General features: G+C 45.4%; 2 protein-coding genes and 1 non-coding gene across 3 annotated transcripts; all 3 read right to left on the bottom strand.

The window, feature by feature from the left end:
* Positions 1–3,071: 3,071 nt before the first annotated feature.
* Positions 3,072–5,207, bottom strand: LOC120641763 (peroxisomal 2,4-dienoyl-CoA reductase [(3E)-enoyl-CoA-producing]-like). The gene is made up of 5 exons (XM_039917992.1): positions 4,914–5,207; positions 4,344–4,503; positions 3,898–4,067; positions 3,595–3,817; positions 3,072–3,372 (listed from the first exon to the last, which is right to left on the bottom strand). The coding sequence occupies exons 1-5, from the start codon at positions 5,097–5,099 to the stop codon at positions 3,218–3,220; spliced, it is 894 nt and encodes a 297-aa protein (XP_039773926.1). The 5' UTR covers positions 5,100–5,207; the 3' UTR covers positions 3,072–3,217.
* A 492-nt stretch (positions 5,208–5,699) lies between these two features.
* On the bottom strand, positions 5,700–8,601 carry LOC120641762 (peroxisomal 2,4-dienoyl-CoA reductase [(3E)-enoyl-CoA-producing]-like). The gene is made up of 5 exons (XM_039917991.1): positions 8,243–8,601; positions 7,295–7,454; positions 6,713–6,882; positions 6,413–6,635; positions 5,700–6,064 (listed from the first exon to the last, which is right to left on the bottom strand). Exons 1-5 carry the CDS (start codon positions 8,426–8,428, stop codon positions 5,910–5,912), a joined length of 894 nt encoding a protein of 297 aa, XP_039773925.1. The 5' UTR covers positions 8,429–8,601; the 3' UTR covers positions 5,700–5,909.
* Positions 8,602–8,741: 140 nt separating this feature from the next.
* Positions 8,742–8,813, bottom strand: TRNAE-UUC. Its single transcript has one exon. It is a non-coding gene; the product is annotated as a tRNA-Glu (tRNA).
* Positions 8,814–9,004: the final 191 nt, after the last annotated feature.

Raw genomic sequence — 9,004 nt, 5'->3', positions numbered from 1 at the left:
CGTGAGAAGATTTATAAAAATCAGAATGTTCTTGTGCTAAGTTGCAGAGAGAGAAAGAGAGAGAGAGGTTCATGGAGGAGTGGTATCACCTGTAGCTGCTTCTTCAGAAGATAGAGAGGGAAGCAAAGGGGGTTTGGTCACCTTTATATGTGGTCTGCGCGGTTTCTCATCTCAAGTATATTTTATGAAAACTATTATTCGAAGCATCACTGTTGACAGCCAAATTTGGCACCTGCTGAGGTCGACCGGTCTGACCGGTCGGGCTGACCGGTCTGACCGGTCTGGTCTGTACAGTCCGAGTAGAATTAGGGTTTTTGTAAAGAGTCCTCATGTAATCCTACTCGTGAAGGGGTACGTCTTCCCCGGCCTATAAATATAAAGGCTAAGGCCGATTGATGTTATTCCCAATCGAATCAATCAAAATATCGCATTACTTTTTGTCCCTCAAACCCTAGCCTTTTCCAACCCTAGATTGCTTTCTTCCTTCGTCTCGACGGCGTTTGAAGACGTTCTGAGTGGCCTGCCGACCTCAGGACAACCCTATGTTCACGAGCTCCGACGGGGTCCCTCCCGAGCTCGCTGTTCTAGGTCTTCGCGAGTTCCCTGCCTGCACCGGTCAGGCCGGTCGGCGAAACCGGTCAGACCGGTCCGCCCAGGGTTTTCGCGGGTGTTGATTGTTTTGACGATCGTTCGCGCGTTCTAGCGCATTCGAGTGTGTTGGCGCGATTCTGTGTCAACAATCACCTGTCTCACTGTTCCATTAGATATCACAGACAAGGAACATATCAAACTATAAATGAAGAAATTAAGTAAATGGAGCGGTTTAGATTAGCTTTTTACAGTGTCTGTTCATTTAACAGTTACCATGTACAAAACAGACTTTTAGCCTTGTAGGTACCCAACAGGTCTCTATCGCAAAAAACATCACATCCAACAGTATGTGCTTGTGACTCAAATACATGCAAGTAATGCGTGTTGATGCAGCAGTTGTGTATCAGAGACGGCACCAGATGACTGAAAATGGCAATGCCCAAAGGCACAAACAACCTTTGCTGTGGACTGGTAACTGCTCATACCTTCGCATCCAGGCTTCATCTGCAAAATGGCAAGGCTAGAATTGACCAAGACATGGAATAAGTAGGACCAATGATGCTTTCCGGTTTCCATAGGTAGCATCTGGTCCACACTACACATCTACCGGATGTCAAGCATAGTCAAATACATGACATCTCACATATATCCTACTTTCGTTTTGTTGTTTGCACCAACCTAAAGCTCTTGGGACACCAGTTTTCGGTGTCAAAACAAAACAAATGATCAACGTAATTCTCACTAGAAAGGCATTTCACTGACTATATCATGGCAAATTGCAGTATCCTAAATCAAGAGACACATGCTAACTTGCACAGTTGTTCCATAGATACTGCACATCCACCATCAAAAACACCTTACTTATATGGTTATTTTAAATGTAAGATGAAAGAATTAACTCATGTAATCATAATTCATTCAGCTATCTTCATCTGCTCATCCTTTCAAGACAGTTCCATGGGGAGATTTTGTTTTTCAGAAAGAAACCTGTGAAGTGGCACTATCAGAGTTCAGGTCATCATCCATGAGTCGTGACCAAAGATCAGAGAATAAGATGGTTCAAGATAGCTTTTCCTTAAATGGGATACCTCCAAAGGAGTTCAAGGCACCATCATTGTGACTTATAAGGCACCATCATGTGGCAGGGGCACAGGAGGAAGATCACACTTCTTCCCTTGCCTGGCAGCATCTGATTTTGTTCCTCTTGTAGATCTCCATAGTGTTCACACTTGGTATGGTATATAGTTGTTACATGTTTTGTTACACATATAAATCATCCCACTTTTCTGAATTTCGCGGTAGTTGCATATTTTGTTACATGCTTGACCACATGTTTAACCTAAACTAGACTACGAGCCTTATTGTTCAGCAAAACACTTCATTGACAATATGAAGAGATGAGTGACAATGATGTTGTACTTTGTGTTCATAGCACATTATGTGAATATTTGCCAACAAAGACCTTTTGGCTGGCATCTTCTGTGATGCTCTGGATGTTTGTTTTTTTTTTCATGTCTCTCGATCGCCTTTGGAAGATGTTGGTTTCCTTCTGTACAAGGTTGGCCACAAAGCATGTCGATGCTTATACTTCCATCTTTGGAGAGATGGAGGTGCTGATGGGATCACGGGAGGCAAGAAAAGCAAGCCGGAGTCAGGATCCGAACAATAGAATCATCTCTATCATCTATACCAGAAGGGTATCAAACAAAAACCACCAGCATAAGACCTTGCTCCAGCTCCAGAGATACAATTACACCTTTGGTTGAAAGTACTTTGAAGGGTTGTGAAGCAAAAAAAAAAAAAAGAAACAAACAAACATGCACTGTTTCAGTCACAGGGAAGAGTGCTAGGACAAGAAAGAACCTCAATGTATTGCCACAGCTTTGGGTAATAACCTACCTCTCCTTAATTTTCCAGTTCTGTCAAATTTCCTACTGACTGATGATATTCAGACCGGCAATCGGTAAGTGTATTGGAGGACGTGTCTACAGAGGTGCTGATAGTTACTAGGGAGGATATCCCAGAAGCATTCGATGCAAACAGCCCACAACATTGTGTTATGCAGCTCAAAAGTTGAAGAAAAAGCTTTTCATCAGTGTAATGACTAATGAGTGTTCCTTCAGCTCTAGATGTTATTAATCCCTGAACATTCTCTGGGATTTCCATGTTTCCTATGATTCGAAAAGCAAGTGAAGGATTACAAGCCCCATTGTTCATAGGTCATCTCCTGGAACATCTGGAACAGAGAATGGCCACATTTTCAGACAAATCAGGCCTGCATTCCAAAATTGAGAAGTTGAATTCACCAAGCCTCTTTGCAATTACATAGAATCAGAGCTGTTTTAGACCTCTCCTTTTCTTGGCTCAATGCCCTTGTACAGCTGCCAACTCTTTTCCTTTATATATATAAGTATATACCACCAAAGGGGTTTACCTACTATTGTCGCTCAAAAAAATCAAAGTATTTTTAATGCAACTTGGAAGAGAACAAAGGACGGTAAATATTTGAACTTACTCAATTAAGCAAACTCTTCTCAGCATACAAAGAGCCACATAGACAATAGAGTTTGGTGACAACAATACGCATAGATGCTACAGATCACATAGAAGGGTGGCAAAGATATGGTCACAATTTGCTGGAGGGCATGCCAACACCAGAGGTCCTAACCTTCTTCTCGACAATCTTTGAGAGCTCCTTCACTTCCTTCTTGGGAATATGGCGGGGATGACTTAACCAAAGGCCTCCATCAACCACCAGGGTAGTCCCATTTACATATTTGCCTGCAAACAAATTATTAAATACGTCAAATGGCTGAGTTTCAGGTGAATTTAAACCATTCTCTGCTTTATTGATGTCTTCAGACACATGATTACACCTAAACCAGCAAAAATACACAACATAGACCTAATTAATTCTATTAGCTGTGCGGAAAAGCTCTTCGGTATGACCTTTAGGTAAGCGGTGCAGATCACTTAATAGGAAACATACACAATAGAACCAACCTGCATCAGAAGCAAGGTAGAGAGCAGCCATTGCTATGTCCCGCTTCTCCCCAAACTTAAACAATGGCATCATTTCCCGATGCCCCTTGCTCATTTCCTCAGGCGCAAGCTTCCTCAGTCCCGGAGTACCTTGAATTGGTCCGGGTGCAATCCCGTTGACTCTAATGTCATAATCAGATCCCCATTCCAGAGCCAGTGATCTTGTGATGCTATCAACACCTGCCTATACAAGCCAATCCATCAGGACAAATATGCTTATTCCAATTATTCTCCTAACGAGTGGTTCAGAGAAGATCCAGGTACCTTAGCAGCAGAGACATGAATTTGGTACCAAGTTGCAGTGTAATGCAGTGTTGCACTTATGTTAATGATTAGGCCACCAGTGGACGGGCCTTTTCCTGGCCCACCCTTTTTCAGATACTTGAGGGCTTCAAAGCACATTGTGTATGTGCCCACAGTGTCAATGTCGAGAACTGCAGAGAGAAAATTTGGTCAATACGAACTTCTCTGAAACAGCATAAATAATAAGTGAAGTAGAACAAACAAGTTTATGACAGAATTATTAATCTAGCAGGTTAGCACAATTGATCAAACGAAGACTCAGTGTACTGCTGACAGAATTATTAATCTAGCAGGTTAGCACAATTGATCAAACGAAGACTCAGTGTACTGCTGACAATGGGCGAACAATTGGAACAAAGAGCTTCTCCGAATCTGAATGCAAACAAGAGCATGCTTTGTTGAAGTACCTGTTCGGAATCCCTTGGGCGTCAAATCCTCTGGGGAAGCAAGGAAGTTGCCAGCTGCGCCATTAACAAGAATGTCAAGCTTGCCAAAATGCTCAACTGTCGCCGCGAGCACTCTGGCCGCATCCTCCTGCTTGCGGACATCTCCATCAAAACCGACAGCCTGCACGCCACATCGATCATGGATGACTAAAGAGTAACACCAGTTTATGTCTTCATCTTAAGTTCAGCACATTAAGATCATGATCATAGCATGGAGCATGCAAGCTTTGTTTTACAAGGAAGAGGCTCGAGCATTTTTCACTTTTTCAGAGTTTTGAAAACACCTATGCTACCTTGCTGGGGACGCGTTCCTATGCCAAGACCGCCAGACTACGCTGATGCAACACGATGCGACAAGCGAATTAACATTTATAGCTGCTAGGGACATTACTAGGAGCAAAAAAAGAAAACGTTTTTCTCCTCACCAACCAACGACCAGAAAGCACTCAGGCTACCCAGAAAACCGACAGGCAAATCAATTTCGGCGCGTAGTAATGCAAGGTAGAGCGGAGGGAATCGATGGGGGCGCACCCGGAGGCCCTGGGAGCGGAGGGCCGCGACGGCCTTGTCGAGGACCTCGCGGCGGCGGCCCATGATGGCGACCTGCGCGCCGTGGCGCGCGAGCTGGGCGGCGATCTCGAAGCCGATGCCGGAACCCCCGCCGGTGACCAGCGCCGCCTTGCCCTTGAGCACGTCCGCCCGGAACGGCGACTCCATCGCCTTGGCTCAGATCGGCCTCGCGGTTCCGGAGCCCTCTGGGGCGCGAATGGGGAAGGAAGGAGGGCCGAAGGAGCACTCTGCAGTTGGCGGCTGCGGCCGGCCTCTGCCCGTCCTGTTTATAATACTCCACACCACAGTCCACATGGCCACACCACGGCACCGCGACAACGACGGCGTTGATCTTCTTCTCCCTCGTGTTCTCCGAGCACGTGCCAAGGAAGCCAACTCGCCCAACGGCCCAAGGTCATTCAGGGCCTTCGTCGCCGCCGTGGCGCCGTATCCATCCTGCAAAAATCAGCTCAACGAAGCCCAGAAAGAAGCCCAGACATTTATAAGCCGGAGTTCCGAGCAGATTCGGCCATTGTAAACTTTCTGCCTAGTTATTACACACACAAAAAAAAAACTTTCTGCCTAGTTAGGGTTTTCAGGTCTCTTTCAGTAAAGCTGGGCAAAGTGCCTTTGGTCGAAAAAAATATAAATTCTCGCAACTCCGTAGAGCCAATTTGCCATGTTTGGCACTCATTTCGGGGAGGGATATGCAAGTTCTTGGATATTCAATATAACATTTCCATTTTCAAAGATAATTTGAACAAACGGTTTGGAAGACAGAATGTGAGTATTTGGTAATAGTTCGGATCCGATATTAATTTCTAATCCGTTTGGGAAGATAACGACAGTAAATGTTTGAACATACCACTCAACTAAACAGACTCTGCTCAGCTGGCATTACCAAACTGACAACAATACTGGTGAGTGACATCAATATGGTACAGAACACACTGAAGAGGTACATAGCCAAATTTGCCATCACAATTTGCTGGATGGCACGCCAACCCCAGAGGTCCTGACCTTCTTCTCGACAACCTTAGAGAGCGCCTTCACTTCCTCCTTGGGAATATGGCGAGGACGACTTAACCAAAGGCCTCCATCAACAATAATTGTAGCCCCATTGACATATTTTCCTGTATATCAGATTGAACCATACATCAAATGGTTGATTTTTCTCCTTGCGACAACAAAAATGGCTAAGTTTTCAGGTGAGGCTAAACCCTTTTTTCTAACAAAGTGACACTAGAACCTATTATTCACTTACTGAGAAACACAGATCAACCATTGGGGATTAAACTGACTACTTAAGAGACATGAATGAACATAACCAGCAAACATCACAATTAAGCTTATTAACAATGCACATGCAGACCACTTCCAGATAACCTTCAGATAAGAGGATGCTCAGTACTAACTGAAACTCTGTGTATAGTTGAACTTGTTGATAATCTGGTTAGAAAACAGGGAAGAACAAAACCGACCTGCATCAGAAGCCAGATAGAGTGCGGCCATTGCTATGTCCCATTTCTCTCCAAGCTTAAATAATGGTGTCATTTCTCGACGCCCCTTGCTCATTTCCTCAGGTGCAAGCTTCCTCATTCCTGGAGTATCTTGAATCGGTCCTGGTGCGATTCCGTTGACTCTAATGTCATAATCTGCTCCCCATTCCAGGGCTAATGATCTGGTGATACTATCCACGCCTGCCTATAGATGCTGACCATCAGAAGTCCACACATTTCATCACTTTTCTCTTAAGGTGCAGTTAAAGAAGGTATAAGTACCTTAGCAGCAGAGACATGAATTTGGTACCAAGCTGCAGTGTAGTGCAGTGTGGCACTTATGTTTATGATGAGACCACCAGAGGATGGCTCTCTCCCTGGTCCGCCTTTTTTGAGATACTTCATGGCTTTGTAACACATTGTGTATGTACCCACAGTATCAATGTCAAGAACTGCAGCAAGAAAATCAGTGTTCTAAAAAACGTTTTTAAACGTCGTTTAATCTTGATTAAACGCTGAACGGTGGCCAAGCGTTGCGTTTAATCACAGTGTCGTTTAATCACAACACACGTTTAATCATGTTCAATCTACGTTTAATCACAAAAAACTCTAAACCATAGGCAAGCGTTCGCCTAGCGTCTAGCGTTTTTTAGAACCTTGAAGAAAATATTGTCAACACTCACTTCCCTGAAACAGTAGAATAATAAGTACAAAAGTACAGAAAACAGCTTAATAGCACACAAGTTTTTGAGGAACAGGTTAGTATGATTAAGCAAACAAAGATTCAGTATACTGATGATATTGTGCGCAAGTTTGGAACAAGAGCATCATGGAATCAAACAAGGGTGCGTTATGATGAAGTACCGGTTCGGAATCCCTTGGGCTTCAAATCCTCTGGGGAAGCAAGGAAATTGCCGGCTGCACCGTTGACAAGGATGTCCAGCTTTCCAAAATGCTCAACGGTTGCTGCAAGCACCCGTGCAGCATCCTCTTGCTTGAGGACATCTCCATCGAAACCAACAGCCTGCATGCCACGGCGATCTTGAATTATTGAATACTCCCTCCGTTCCAAAATGTAGGTCGTTTTGATATTTCTAGATTCATATATTTTGCTATGGATCTAGACATATGTTATATCTAGATGCATAGCAAACACTACGAATCTAAAAAAGCCAAAACGACCTACATTTTGGAACGGAGGGAGTAGTTTACTACATCGAACCATGGCAGGGGCATACTAATTTAGGAATTTTATATGACGAGTTAGAGGCACAAGCATATTGAATTCTAAAGGTCCGTTCGGTGCTTGGCTGCCTGCACAGACTCGTTCCTACATCGGTGGCACTTCCCAGACAATATTAAACTGATGCACCCTGGATTCGGTCAACCAGGACTTAGCAATTCAGCGAATCTCTCGAAGCAATATTGCTCAACCAGTAACAAACTCTCTCCCTACTTGTTAGGCAACAAAGAACCACATTTTCCACCACTAAACGAACAGCAAGTAGCGACCAGAAGTGTCTTGCACAGAGTGGACTGCGTTGGGTTCCAGGACTACTCCAATGCACTGGGTTAGTTGAACCAAGAGTACTAGGATAGAGCAACTCAGCGAATAACTCTTGCACACGACATTGGACGACTAACGAATTCCCATCTTTACTAGTAGTACTTGCCAGCAAAAGAGCAATTTTTCCCCCAGCTGACGAGTGCCGAGCATAAAGCAGCAATCTTTAAGCGAAACGCGCGCCGAACGGGAGCGCAAGAACACAAGCACGGTAGTGGTGGTAGGTAGAGTGGGCAGGAGTCGCGTACCCTGAGGCCCTGGGACCGGAGCGCGGCGACGGCCTTGTCGAGGACCTCGCGGCGGCGGCCCATGAGGGCGACCTGCGCGCCGTGGCGCGCGAGCTGGGTGGCGATCTCGAAGCCGATGCCGGAGCCCCCGCCCGTGACCAGCGCCGCCTTGCCGCTCAGCACGTCCGGCCGGAACGGCGACTCCATCTCTCGCCGCCTGGGTCCTCGGTGGCGGGCGGCGCAGCGCAGATGGGGAAGAGAAGACGACGCTGTGGCAGTTGGCTGGTGGGGGATCGCGCGGCGTGGCCTTGTTTTGGTTTTGGACAGGCAGGACGGCGTTTCGATTCGTGGATGGGAAGACGATGCCGTGCTGGGCTGCTGGCACGGCACGCAGCCGCGTCTCAGATGTTTAAGACATGGTTGAAGTTGATTTGATTGTTGATTAAGACAGATTTGATGCGCAAAAAATGTGTTGCTTCGCTAAACACTTCGGCAAATGCGAGAAGAAAAATAAAAAAAATTCCGTTGCCGGGAATCGAACCCGGGTCTCCTGGGTGAAAGCCAGATATCCTAACCGCTGGACGACAACGGATTGGTGTCCTGTAACGGTTTAACGTATATAATCACTGGTTTAACTATATTAGTACAAGAGGCTCCAGCCACTCGACATTACATTCAACCTTACCAGTCCCACAGTTTCTTAGAGCAACTCCAACAAATTGATCTTCTCTTTTCCCCTTTCTCACCGTAAAGAAAAATCCACTTTCTCAATTTCAACATATA

This window comes from Panicum virgatum, chromosome 7K (genome assembly GCF_016808335.1).
Source record: "Panicum virgatum strain AP13 chromosome 7K, P.virgatum_v5, whole genome shotgun sequence".
Classification (NCBI taxonomy): Eukaryota; Viridiplantae; Streptophyta; class Magnoliopsida; order Poales; family Poaceae; genus Panicum; species Panicum virgatum.
The sequence above is the reverse complement of the archived record's forward strand: the minus strand, read 5'-3'. Positions and strand labels throughout refer to the sequence as shown.

Bases quoted from the DNA above. Each gene is read 5' to 3' on its own strand.
- LOC120641762 (XM_039917991.1), bottom strand. From the start codon at position 8,428: ATGGAGTCGCCGTTCCGGCCGGACGTGCTGAGCGGCAAGGCGGCGCTG. The intron at 6,636-6,712 runs GTACTTATACCT...CAGCATCTATAG, and splicing joins TTCATGTCTCTGCTGCTAAG to GCAGGCGTGGATAGTATCAC. The intron at 6,065-6,412 runs GTCGGTTTTGTT...TCTGATATACAG, and splicing joins CTATCTGGCTTCTGATGCAG to GAAAATATGTCAATGGGGCT.
- LOC120641763 (XM_039917992.1), bottom strand. From the start codon at position 5,099: ATGGAGTCGCCGTTCCGGGCGGACGTGCTCAAGGGCAAGGCGGCGCTG. The intron at 4,068-4,343 runs GTACTTCAACAA...TTCTCTCTGCAG, and splicing joins GCCCAAGGGATTCCGAACAG to TTCTCGACATTGACACTGTG. The intron at 3,818-3,897 runs GTACCTGGATCT...TGGCTTGTATAG, and splicing joins TTCATGTCTCTGCTGCTAAG to GCAGGTGTTGATAGCATCAC.